The sequence below is a fragment of the Chionomys nivalis genome, chromosome 7 (assembly GCF_950005125.1).
Source record: "Chionomys nivalis chromosome 7, mChiNiv1.1, whole genome shotgun sequence".
Classification (NCBI taxonomy): Eukaryota; Metazoa; Chordata; class Mammalia; order Rodentia; family Cricetidae; genus Chionomys; species Chionomys nivalis.
This window is the reverse complement of record NC_080092.1, coordinates 64,041,043-64,055,105: the sequence shown is the minus strand read 5'-3', so window position 1 is coordinate 64,055,105 and position 14,063 is coordinate 64,041,043. Positions and strand designations below refer to the sequence as shown.

Sequence of the window (14,063 nt, the reverse complement as noted above, 5' to 3'; positions counted from 1 at the left end):
CCGTGCAAATACACGTCCTTTACACACAGGATCCCTAAAACCAAAACTGCTTCCCAATTACTCTGGCTGTTTCCTACTCTCTATAGGGAAGGAACAGTGACCTTCCACCAGAGGTCAGCAGCAAGCACTTGGGACCTGTAGTTCTACAAGCAAATACATACAGGTTTTCTAATGTAGGACTTATCAGAGCTCTCAGTGTGCACACACAGGCATGCCATATGCTGCATTTTCCACCCTTAATCACTCCAGGAAAACGTCTCCACCTTTTATTAAGGGACAGTTGCCACAGGATGGTGGTAACCCAGAGCTGTGTCTGTGGCATAGAGTACAGAGGCTGATTCTCAATGGGGCCTGATTCTCTGGGTTTTGCCATTAGCACCATGGACTCTATCTACAGCTGAGGGTTCCCACTTCCTGAGAACAGTTCCTTCTGTGCTCACCAAATTACTCTGTAATTTGAAATGGTTCACTGTAACTCACCAGTGAACTTCAGCTGGCAACTTAAAAACCCACAAAACAAAACTGAGAGTCTCCTCACACCCTGTCCAGGAGCGCAGATGTGAGGTAAGGAGGTAACCCTCATCACAGCCAAGCTCTATCTGAAGTGTCTACGCTCAAAGGATGCCGGCTGTCTTTTATGTCTGAGGCCTTAAGCAGGCATTTATCTTTCAAAATGTCTCGGAGGCCCAACTGGACCAGCACATTTGAGAGCCAGCACAGGAAGATGCTGATAACATTTGGACTTCAAAAGCCCTACATACAAAGATCTGTCTGAATACAGAAGAAAAATACAACACAGAGACCCAAAAACCTAAAATTAAAAACGGAAAATTTAAATGACAAGACAGTGAGAGCTTTTTCTTCTTTCTGTACTGCATATTGTCGTCTCCTTCCTCAAATGCTCTGCTCCAAGCGAATGGAGAACGCCAGTGTGCTGAAGACCCACAAGGAGGGCCAACACGCTGGGCGGTGGTGGCGCACGCCTTTAATCCCAGCACTTGGGAGGCAGAGGCAGGCGGATCTCTGTGAGTTCAAGACCAGCCTGGTCTACAAGAGCTAGTTCCAGGACAGGCTCCAAAACCACAGAGAAACCCTGTCTCGAAAAACCAAAAAAAAAAAAAAAAAAAAAAACAACAAAAAAGGAGGGCCAACACTGTGCAGAGGAGGAAGCGAGGGGTCAGCGAGGAAGGTGCTGCACAGGAGGGAAGGAAGGCTGCTACAAAAGCCAGTATTCTGAACAACAAACATTCCAGTCAAACAAAGCCCTATGGACAGATAGCTGCTGTTCTCTCTCCTCTTGGATTACCTCTTTTTGTATTTTACAATAGCAACAAAAATAACTCCAAAAGGGTTTAGGGAGTAATGGTGATTTAAAAGGTTATTATCATTATCTGAAAGTTGACAAACAGGAGAACAGTACAGGTTATCAGCCAGGCTTTAATCAACCATGATACATGCTTTACTTATAAATAGAATTCTAAATACAGGTTCTCAGATCCTTTTCTCCAATGCAAAACACTGATCCGAGAGATGAAAGAGTCTTTCAGTTCTGAGGAGTGTGGCTTTCCTCAAGTACCACTTTAGTTACCTGACGTGAGGAAACTTAAGTAACATGACTGGCACTCAGTTCCTCTGCTCCTGAAGGACTAGCACAGTACATGGGCCAGTTACATGGTTCGTGTTTTGTTTCTTTCATATTTTTCTACATTTTGCAGTGCTGAGCGCAAACCCAGGATCTTCTATAAGTTAGGGCTAGTTTATTTTAAATCTATTAATCTTGTAGCTTGTAAGTAATTCAGTGCTTTACATCATAATATCCCATATTTTGAAAATTTTTTTTTTTTTTTGGTTTGGTTGTTTTTGTGTTTTGAGAGACAGAAAGACTCAAAGACTCACTGTATAGTGCTGGCTGGCCTGGGACTCACTGTGTGGACATCCAGGATGCCTTTTAACTCCTGAGATCTGCCAGTCTCTGACTCAAGTGCTAGAATTAATCCATGCACCATCATGCCTGGATGCATTGTTTGTGTGTGTGTGTGTGTGTGTGTGTGTGTGTGTGTGCTTTTAAAAGGAGATGGGCTCATTATGTAACCAAGACTGGCTTGGAATTTGCAATCCTCTTGCCTCGGCCTCCTGAGTTCTTGGATTACAGGTGTATGCCACCATGTCTGGACAACATGCCAAGTATTTAAGAGAGATTTGCAAAGTAATGTATGTAACATAAACCCATCAGAATCATGTTAAATGCAGAAAGAAGTGGGGGCAGGAAAGAAAAAAAAATTTTTTAAATATTTATGTATACAATATTCTGTCTGTGTGTATGCCTGCAGGCCAGAAGAGGGCACCAGATCCCATTACAGATGGTTGTGAGCCACCATGTGGTTGCCGGGAATTGAACTCAGGACCTCTGGAACACCAGGCAGTGCTCTTAACCACTGAGCCATCTCTCCAACCCAGGAAAGAAAAATTTTAAACATTTAATTTGACTAAGATGGAAATGAATCAAGGTATTACTTACCAGCATTTAAATGACATTCCTTAATCTGAAACTGAAGTTCATTTTCATTGGGAATATCCTTCCATGTTGCAAGGAAGACCTGGCGTTCTGTACGGGGAAAGGAGAAGAGGGGACGTCAGTATTCTATTCCCTGATGCTTCTATCAACCAGTTTTCTCTGTATGGGAAAGGAGAAGAGGGACATCAGTATTCTATTCCCTGATGCTTCTACCAGTTTCCCTTGGCTTGCCAGGAGCAGGCTAGGATTGGAGCAAAGTTTATGATATGCAATGGTGCTGTATACTAGGCCCTTACTGACTGAACTAATAGACCCTGGAAAAAAGTTTGCATTTAAAGTTTAGTTTTGACTCCTTGTAGTCCTACTTGGGGACTTTTAGGCACATCTTGTGACCTTTCTTTTTTCCAGACAGTGTTTCTCTGTGTAGCCCTGGCTGGCCTCAAACTCAGAGATCCACCTGTCTCTACCTCTGAGTGCTGGGATTAAAGGGGTGCACCACTACACTTGGCTGGATGGCAGTTTCTTAAGTAAGGAAAGGGAAAAGCCAGTAGCTACCTTGGGGTAGGAAAGGAGACTAATGGTTTATTACAAATTACTGAATTCTTTATTTATTTATTTATTTTATTATGTATATAGTATTCTGTCTGTGTGTATGCCCACACACCAGAAGAGGGCACCAGACCTCATTACAGATGGTTGTGAGCCACCATGTGGTTGCTGGGAATTGAACTCAGGACCTCTGGAAGAACTGTCAGTGCTCTTAACCGCTGAGCCATCTCTCCAGCCCCAAATTACTGAATTCTTATCTTACTATGAACTCGGGGTCAAATAAGTGCTAAATTTACATACTATGTCACTAACTCATAAAACAAATGACTTTCATTTTGCAAAGGTAGAAATCACAACAGGGGCCAAACATTTTGCCCACAAACACACAGATAACTGACAAAGACCAAGTTCACAGCTGTCCTCAATCCTCTCACCTGTGTGTGGGGTGGCTGGATCAGTCAGCTAAGTGGCTCTGGGATTGGGGGTGGCAGAGTAAGAACAGCGACTGACAAATGACCAATGATCAATTATTTATTGGGGTTTTAGAATATCCTAATGCCATTTAAAAATTTCAAAATGGTCTGTACTTCTAGGGCTATGTTATGCTTGCCATTCAGATGATGGCCAAAGGTATATTTAGTAGGACAGGAGGACACACTTACCCATTTTGCCATCTTCTACAAAAAGCACATTGAGTGGGATGAGGCAGCTGAAGTAGAAGACATCAATATTGTTTTTAACAGCCACCTGGCAGGAGAGCAAAATGGAAAAATGTGGACATCAATAAGGAGCCAGATAGTAGGAGGAGAACAGGTGTGTGTCTAGAAATCTACTTCCTATTTCAGTCAGAGCAGGCCTCACACACCAGCCCATCGCTGCAAAGCACATCATCCTCACTCATAACTGTGACCACCTGTAAGCAATCTTTCTTTAGGAGGACCATCTATGGGATACCCTCTAGACCAGACAGAGGTTCTCAACCTGTGTGTCACAATCCCTTTGGCGACTGAACGACCCTTTCACAGGGATTGCATATCAGATAGCTTGTATATCAGCTATTCATATTATGACTCATGACAGTAGCAAAATTACAGTTTTGAAGTAGCAATGAAATAATGTTATGATTGAGGGTCATCACAACATGAGGAACTGTATTAAAGGGCCCCAGCTTTAGGAAGGTTGAAAACCACTGCTCTAGACAAAGAATAATCTCTGCAGTTGTGTCTTTTCAACTTTAAAAAACTAAAGTTCTGAGTGCTTGTGCGTGCACAGGGCTACTATGATGAATGTGCAGAGGTCAGAGGGCAACTTCTGGGTATCATACTCAAAAACACTATCTGCCTCCTTTGACATAGGTTCTTCCATTGGCCTAGAATTCACCAATCAGAGCAGGCCGGTTGGCCAGCGAGCCCCAGGGACCCTCCCGTCTCTGCCTTGGCCACGCACCTACTACAACACCTTGAATTTCTTTTTTTTTTTTTTTTTTTTGGTTTTTTCGAGACAGGGTTTCTCTGTGGTTTTGGAGCTTGTCCTGGAACTAGCTCTTGTAGACCAGGCTGGTCTCGAACTCACAGAGATCCGCCTGCCTCTGCCTCCTGAGTGCTGGGATTAAAGGCGTGCGCCACACCTTGAATTTCTATATAGGTTCTGAAGATGGATTCAGTTCTCTTATTAAACCATCCTCCAGCCCTCTTCCCTGGTGACATTTCTATTCTTTACAACTAACTAAACAAAGTAGCTACTATTCCCTTCTTGTTTAATAGATAAGGAAACTAAAGAAAGGAAAAGGGATGACCCGGGACAGGTCATAAAGACTGTACCAGGATTCAAACTCAAACTTGTCTGATTTTCAATTCAGTCTTGATTATGTTTTTTCCTCCTCAAAGCCTAGAGGCCACAACATCTTGTAACTTTTCCCAGAGCTGGGTTTGATAAGACTATTTCTCAAGTCCTACCATAAAGAAGCATATCGGGCTCAACTGCTGGTAAACCTTAAGGTTATAAGGACAAGCCTTTAAGCAAAGAAGTGGTTTTTCTTTTCTTTTTCTTTCTTTTCTCTCTCTCTTTCTTCTTTCTTTTTCTTTCTTTTTTTTTTTTTAATATACAAGCTTCTGGACTATTGTCTTACCCTGTGTGCACATGCTGATTTAAATAAGCTATTGCAGGCACTTTTATTTGGGGCACTCGACTAGTGTGGGCATGAGGACAGGCTGACTCCTGCCTGCAGCAGGTTCTGGAGCATGTGAGGTGGCAAGAGAGAGAAGCTGCTCTAAGACACTGCCTCCCACAGCTTGCTGCCACCAGCGACTTCCTCCCTATGTTCCCAGCACTGTAGAGTATGTTCCTCTGGGCAAAGTTCTGTGATCATTAACGAAGCCTATTTCTTTCTCACTTTGCTCTTAAAAAAAGAAACTGGATGTGGTAGCTCATGCCTATAATCTATTATCTAACACCATTATTCTCTCTTCCTTTTTTCCATATTTTTATGAAAATGTTTTTGTAATGTATTTTCCCCTTTCTCCCAACTTTGTTCTTTCTCTCTCTTTTTTTAAAAAAACTCAAGCAAGAAACAAAAATGAAACAACAAAAATCCAAGAAACAGAAAAACAAAAATCAAAACAACAGGCAAAAGACCAATAAGACAAAAAAAACTCCCCAAAACAAAAAGAACCCGAAAACAAACAAATAAACAAAAAAAAAACCCAAAACAAAGCAAAATGAAAGAAAAAGCCCACAAAAGTACCAGAGTTCTATTTCTTCTGAGTATTCCTGGGCATGGGCCTGCCTGCCCTAGAGTGAGGTTGGTGTATCCAAATGACAGACACTAAATTGAAGACAATTGACTTTCCTTTGTAGATAACCCCTTGGTCAGGAATGGGCTCCACGACCATTTCCCCGAGTGCTGGGACCCTATCTGGCTTGACCCTGTGCAGGTCCTGTGCACGTTGCCAGTCTCTGAGTTCGTATGTGCCTAAGTCCTGGTGTGTCTGGAGAACACTGTTTCCTTGCATTCATCCATTACCTTTGGATCTTACAATCTTTCTGCCTCCTCTTCCTCATGAATCCCTGATCCTTGAGGGGAGGAAGGGAGAAATTTGATGGAGACATCCCATTTAGGGCTGAGTGCTAAGAAGTCTCTAACTCTTTGCACATTGTCAAGTTGTGGGTCTCTGTTAGTTCCCATCTATTGCAAGAAGCTGCTTCTCTATGTGTTGATTGATCTATCCATCCTCCCCTCTTTTCTTTTTCTTTTTTCTTTTTTTTTTGGTTTTTCGAGACAGGGTTTCTCTGTGGCTTTTGAGCCTGTCCTGGAACTAGCTCTGTAGACCAGGCTGGTCTCGAACTCACAGAGATCCACCTGCCTCTGCCTCCCGAGTGCTGGGATTAAAGGTGTGCGCCACCATCTCCCGGCCCCTCCCCTCTTTTCTACCTAAACTACACACCCAAACTTCACCAAAACTGTAGCTATGTGATAGAAGAAACTCCTTTCCGAAATCTGCAGCTCTTCCATCTTTCTGGACTTACAGAGCACCGTCGCCCCCTCTTCCGTCATTACCAGGGTATGCCTCCTTGATACAGTCTCTGATCTCTCAGAATTTCTTCAATTACTTTCTTGGTAAGCTGTGCTTCTAACCTTCCAGTTACTAAGGATAAAAGTTTCTGACCTATACCACACAGCCTGATTCTCAGAAAGACCAAGCCTGCTGGTTAAAGCAGGGAACAAAATGTCAGAAAAGGTGTGAAACGCTCTTGGGCCCACTGCAACACCACTTCCCGAGACATAAGCCAGCCGTGGCTTCTGGAAGAGAACCATGCTCGGATTCACCTGCTTCTCAGCAGAAGAATTAGAGAAAAGGAACGTCTTTCTTTAAATTATGGCCTCAAGAAGGTGTCACGACAGTGCCTGGCTCTGGAAAGGGCATAAAAGTGAGAACTGGGGAGACGGCGTCGGCTGGTCACAGGAGGGCTTTGTGAACACTAATGACTATTATTACTATCATCCTTGAATATAAAGCAGCCAGATCTCACAATGCATCAGTTTAAAGATTTATGGGTGTTCACTATATTCCAAGCACTTGCCATAAAAATAAAAATAGAGGCCGGGCGGTGGTGGTGCACGCCTTTAATCCCAGCACTTGGGAGGCAGAGGCAGGCGGATCTCTGTGAGTTCGAGACCAGCCTGGTCTACAAGAGCTAGTTCCAGGACAGGCTCCAAAACCACAGAGAAACCCTGTCTCGAAAAACCAAAAAAAAAAAAAAAAAAAAAAAAAAAAATATATATATATATATATATATAAAATACAATGGTTATCTCTGTAGGGGATAGTGACTCTTAACCAAGGGCTTTTCTCAGAACCATCTTGACAGGTGTTTCACAGCAGACACTGGGATCTGCTCTATATGACAGAATGACAGCCCCTTCCTCTGGAAACAGCATCTAGAAAGAGCACTAATATACAGCAGTGCTTTTGAAGGAGGCTGAGTGAGTTCCTAAAGATCTGTCCCGAGAGCGCTATTCCAGTCACAGCCTGACGGCAGTGCGAAGCCATGAAATACTCCTTGAGGTCAGCAGGCTAAACCATTTGGTTACTGCCTGGACCTCATAAACAGATGAAAGCCAGGAACCCTCTGCCACTCTGTGACATACAATACAGGATTCTCATCTTCCCCGAAGACTGCCCCAAAACATCTGCTCTAGAATAATTCTGTGAGCAGATCCTTTAATCAAAGGCAGCAAACACTGCTGGCAGAGTCTTGGGAGTCAGAACAATGGGTTTCAAATTCTAACTCTGACACCTGCTTTCTGTGTGACTGAGGGGCAAACAATATCCAGAATAATTTCCTGTCCACAAAAAGACCAGAAGCATTATTCACAGGGCTGTCATAAAGATGGGCTCATATTGGCTAAGCACACAGAATGCTGTCTCACGCTCAAGCACAATGGTGACTGCATGCCAATAGAAAACAACTTTCTGTAGTGATACTTGGTTTGTGTTTTATCACATAAATCTTATCTAAAGATCAGAGTACAGAGCTAAGCCACTAGATGCTAGGGCAGTGGTGGCACACATCTTTAACCCCAGGATTTGAGAGACAGAGGCAGATGGATCTCTGATAGTTCAAGGCCACCCTGGGCTACACTAGGTTGAATCTGTCTTAGAGAGAAACAGAACTCACACAAAGAGGACCCCAGCTCTTGAGACCTCACGCCTTTAATCCCAGCACTGGGGAGGTGGAGACAGGAGTGATATGGCTGGGTGGAAAGAGGAATATAAGATGGGAGGAGACAGGAGCTCAGAGGAAGTCTGAGGTTTGGTGGAGACAGGTGCAGTTCGAGGATGCAGTCTGAGGACAGGATCGCCCCTTTGGTCTGAGGATGCGGTAGAGGTTGGCTGACTGCTCTGTTTCTCTGATCTCTCAGCTTTCACCCCCTAATATCGGACTCTGGGTTTTTATTATTAAGACCAATTAGAGTCTGAGCTACAACTTTCACTACCTTATGTTTTGATTTTCTTGAGTTTTTTTTTTTTTTTTTTTTTTTAATAATTAAGGATAACCACATTGGATTATCCGAGATTTTAGTTTTACTACTATGCTACATAGGGATCAGATAGTTTTAAAGAGCTTACTGACAAACTGTTTGCTTAAGCCAACCAAAATTTTACTGTGACTTGGTAAGAGATCATCTTTTAAGAGCAACTGCACAAGTTATTTGCTGGGGAAATGTTTTAATCTTATTTTAGTTTTAAAAAAATCTGTATTTTTGCAGTTTTCAAACTTTTACCATTAGGTAGAACTGCATTCATTTCAGGGCTCAATGCTCCCACAGATCCACGTCTTGTTTACCTTTCTGGGCTAGTTCCTTCACTTCGACCATATCCAAATTACTTCTTGTCCCCAGTACTGAAAGTCACAGCTCTGCGTTTTCCTGTGCTCTTCTCTGCCCGGTACATCCTTTTCCTTAAGCTTTGTCTAACTTAGCTAACTGTAAGTCTCACTTCAGTCTTAAATTTTCAGGAAGTCCTCAGCCCCTCATAGCGCCCAGTAAACACACTACTATTGCAGTGAAGAATGTATACTCATTTACGTAGGGCCACTGCCGAGACAGAGAGCTGAGAGTGCTGGGCATCTCACTTTCACCAGCACGCGGCCTGGTTCCATCACTGTTTGTTGGATGAAATGAAGGAAAGGACATTACACAAACGGACCAACACTCTGGTTTGCTCAGTTGTTTCTCTCCTTTGCACTTCATTCCCAACACTCATATGTGTAACAAAAACATCAGTAAGAGCTCAGGAACACAGACTCTCAATGAGGCCCAGGGTTGCGGGGGAGATGACAGTGGTGATTCTTTCAGTTTGAGATCAGAGCTTAAACACGGTCTAGCACTTAAGGGAGTAGACTGCACCCTAAAGAATGCTAGATACTCCGACGGTGGTGGTGCACACCTTTGATCCCAGCACCTGGGAGGCAGAGGCAGAAATATTTCTGTGAATCTGAGAGCAGCTTGGTCTACAGAGTGACTTCTAGGTGCCAAGGATATATAGTGAGCCCCTGTCTGAAAAAACAAAAACAAAACCAAACAAACAAAAAAGCAAGCTGGATGCTCCGTGGATATGCCAAGCATCCTTTATAAAGAGAACCAGTCCCCTTCTTTGAGATAATCGCACGTGTATGGGTGCTTCACCTGCATGCGTGTCTGTACATCATGTGAACATCTGGTGCCTGCAGAAGTCAGAAGAGGGAGTCGGACTGCCTGGAACTGAAGTTACAAATGGCACGAGTCACTGTGTGAGTGCTGGGAATGGAACCTCAGGCCTCTTCAAGAGCAACACGTACTCCTATCTGCTGAGCTCTCTCCCAGAACCTAGTCTCTCCTTTTTCCTCTCCCACTTCCTTTTCTTTAGGATGCTGGATGTTGAATCCAGGGCCCTCTGCATGCTAGGCAAGCACTCTAAGACTGAGCAACACCCAGGCCTGCATTGTTTTAAACACAGAATCTTGCTGTATGGTTCAGACTGGATCCTCAACTCCTGATCCCTCTACCTCTGACTCCTGGAGAGACAGGCATAAACCATTACAACTCAAGAAACAAAAAAGATTTTTTGTAAGATAGTGGGTCTAATTATGCAGCCCAGGCTGGCCTGAAGCTTGCTATGTCCCCTTACCTCTGCCACCCAAGTGCTGGGATCACTATTAAGCCCTTCTTACTATCATTGTTTTAATGGACAGTTTAAATTATTATGTATTTATGTGTGTCTGGATGTGGTTTTATGCACATTTGTGTGGGTGCCCATGGTGGTCGGAGGCATTGATTCCCTAGAACTGGAGTTACAGGAGCTTGTGAGCTACCTGACATGGATGCCGGGAACCAAATGCGGGTCTGCACTCTTTACCACTGAGCTCTCTCCAGCCCAGCTGTCATTTCAAACTCAATAAATGGAACACAGAGAACCTTTCGGCATCTTCCTATTTCTGCACTTGCTTCCACTCATCCTTCTGCAACTCCCCTCCACAACACTCAGCCTCCCTAGTTTATTCCCCATACGGTATCCAGAAGGAGTTTAAAGAGTAGGAAGGCTGGCAAGTACTTCTCTGCTCAAACTTTCAATGGCTTTCCATCTCATTCAGAATACAACTGCTATAATCTGGTCCCATTAACCCTGTGACGGTTCCCCCTTGCACTTCCAGACACATGGCCTGTTCTTTGCACACAGCCCAGCCTGCAGCTTCCAACTTCCTGCTTTTGCACTTGCTGTTTCTTCCTCCAGACATCTGCATGGTTTACTACTTCCTCAGGGCTCTGCGTTAATCACAGCTGATCTTCTCAGGCACGTATTATGATGTATTATGACAGTAACAGAGCACCCCTCCAATCCCATTATTTTCTCACTGTCCTCTTTCCTGTCCCACATGCTTTTCAGTTTTCTTTTTAACATTTATTTGCTGGCTTGATCGTACCTCTCGCAGTAAAACATGAATTATATGAAGGAAGTTTTATCTTTTGTTTACTGCAGGATTCTCAGTACCCACATGAGTGTGGAGTAGATGCCTTTAATCCCAGCACTCAGGAGGCAGACATAGGCGGATCTCTGTGAGTTCAAGGCCAGCCTGGTCTAAGTGTTCCAGGACTGTTACACAGAGGCATTCTGTCTTGGAAAACAAATATATATATATATTTTATATTAAAAGCATACAAAGCAGCCAGACATATGGAGCATATCTGTAATCCCAGTCTCCAAGAGGTGGGATCAGGAGGATCATAGGCAGGAGGCTAGCTTGGACTATATAGCAAGGTCATGCCTTAAAAAAATAAGCAAAACAGAGAATATCACTGTGCAAAGCAGCTCATAAACAGTAAATAATATTTACTCTCCAGTTTCACCTGCGTAAATGCACGGTATAAAATATATTTCTTATGTAAACTGTAGTTAAAAAGAGCATAAAGCTCACAATATTCACATTCCCAATAAAAAATGGTTTAAAAAAAATGGATTCAGTGAGCAAAGGAACAGAATGCCCACTTCAGCTACGGCTCTAAGGCTGCCCAAAGCAGACCACAGATGGTACACGGAGAGGCTTGCCTTCCTCTGGTATACACACCATGTGCAACATGTGGCCATAACAATATGAACCTACTTCCTTCCTAGGGACATCAACAGGAAAAATAAATACAAATGATTATTATGAGGCACTCTGAAACACAAATGTGAGCTAAAAATGCTTACTAGCCATAATAATGCTTTTTTAAAGGTACTTTCAGGGCCTGCTGGGGAAAGAGTAGCCTGTCAGCGTCAGCCTGCACCCAGCAATTACTTTCTTTCCATAGCATAGGAGGCCTGCTGCAGTAGCTGCAGCCTCTTTATGGTGGCACAGCTGGAGACGAGCAGCCTAAATTAATATTCTAACTGCGTTCCAGTGTATTTAAAAGTACTATAAAAAAGGTCTGAAATGAACCCAGCCTGAACTCTGGCAAATGGGGCCTCTTAAGATACCTCTCACCACAGGTAACCGAAGGAGGCACCACTACCTCAGGACCCAGTTGAGCCATACAAGGCTCACCTCTGAGATTATCTCATTCACTCTTCATGACGTCACATGTGACCTTTCCAAGTCTCTGAAGAATATTTTTTCTTTTTATTCCTTTTCTCCATTTAGCTTTTGGAAAGATTATTTGCAGACTGGTCCAAGTTAGGACCCAGCAGTGACGCCAACCATCTCCAGTTCTCCAAGGACTGATGATTCAGATGTGTTTTTAAAGTGCCACACAACCTAGTCAACAGATCCTAGGGGAATGACTCTCAGTGACAGGCTTTTATCGGCACAGATTCTAAGTGTGATATATGTCATCTGAGACTCAGGCAGAAACGGCCTTTTCTGTTAGCTGCAAGAGTTCACCTGTCCTTCAGCTTTCTTCATTCCGAGTCAATGCCAAACTGTCTTCTACCTTCAGTTTAAATGTTATCTTCCACTTCAAAGCCCGTTGATCAATGAATTATGGGGGAATCCTCAGAGAATCCTGAAAAAGCTGAGCTATTTGCAACTGCTGACAATGTCTGGGCACAACAAAATGTAGCAGAAATAGTCATAAAATTCTCACAGAAAAGATCAATGTATTTTCTGCCTCATGGTAGTTACTCTTTAACCCAGTGATGAGCTGTAAACAAGCCTCTTTCCATATTCATTCTGTGATCATCCAATAGGTCAGAATTCATGTTGAGTAGCACTCAGACCGCACCAACTTTCTGGGTACCCTGTTAAAGGCTCTATCTGTTGACGCTCGGGAGACGCTGGCTATTATCCACTGTCAAGAGGATGTGAACGGGAACCCCAGGAAGGGAAAGCATGGCAGCTTCCTCTCCTGACAGATGCAGAGGTTCCAGGTCCTAGGTCAAAGCCCCATGGCAACAACACGCACTGCAGCACTTGTAGTTTTGACAAAAACGGAAGCTTTGAACGGACATCTCCCCATGACTAATAAAACTCAAAATCCTCAAGTCGGACAAATTATTTCCGACATTTAAAAATACAAGAAATTCCGAGGAGCCAATCTCTTTCGCAGGCCTTGTTTTAAGAACGGGGACTCATGTAATCCTCATTCTGCCATGAGAGTTATCTAATCAATTCTCAAAGAAACTCTCAAGTCGTTTTAGACCTTGGGTTAGAATGTATATAGACTAAATTCCAAAATACCAAAGAGAAGATTAAGGTTGTAAAGTAGATAGACATTGGTTTCAATGAGATAGACACTGGTTTCCACGAGAGACTAAACTGTTGCAATTCTGATTTGGGCAGGGGCACACAAGGCCGTCTATGGGAGAAGCCCAAAGCACAGCAGCATTAGGACTACTGAAATCAAGCTCTGCAATGTTTAAAGATTTATCTTTAATTGTTACTGATGTGTGTATGTGCACATGCATACTGGTGCCTGTATGGCCCGGAACAGGGTGCTGGAAACTGAACACTGGCTTTCTGAAGGGGCAGAGCAAGCACTATCAATCACTGTAATGCTGTTTCCACCCAAGCTCTGCAACTCTTACTGCAGTTAAAATTTAAACCATATCCAAGTAGCCTACCTACAGTCATTAGAGAAGCTCTCTGAACTGCAGGGAACAGGCTAAACTCACACCCTCGAGATCCCGACACAACATTCAGTGCAAGAACAGGCAGGTGAAAACTTGCTCCCAAAGTCCAGTTCAGCTTAGAAATTCCAATTCCTGTACCTCTTATATCTTAATTCATAATCACACCTGTTTCCACCAATATAGATTTCTGGATTACATGTAAAGAAAACCTGGGTCAGAATTTTTCTTTTAAAGGCAAATGTTAGGCTGATCATTATCTGAAGAAACTGTTTTCTCTTCTTGTGCAGCCCTAACTGACCTGGAACTCACTATGTAGACCAGATGGGCTTCAAACTCATGGTGATCCACCTGCCTCTGCATCCTGAATGCTGGGATTAAAGGTGTGCGGCACCATGCCTAGCTGTGAAATCTTT

The 14,063-nt window shown here is 43.4% G+C and overlaps 1 protein-coding gene across 4 annotated transcripts in view; it reads right to left on the bottom strand.

The window, feature by feature from the left end:
- Positions 1-14,063, bottom strand: part of Ap2b1 (adaptor related protein complex 2 subunit beta 1) — a 116,137-nt gene that overhangs the window by 15,275 nt on the left and 86,799 nt on the right. For all 4 annotated transcript variants that reach the window (XM_057774331.1, XM_057774334.1, XM_057774332.1 and 1 more), the window contains 2 exons: positions 3,727-3,811; positions 2,519-2,605 (listed from right to left, as the gene is read on the bottom strand). In XM_057774331.1, coding sequence (XP_057630314.1) covers positions 2,519-2,605; positions 3,727-3,811 — 172 coding nt within the window. The remainder of the gene's footprint in view (positions 1-2,518; positions 2,606-3,726; positions 3,812-14,063) is intronic.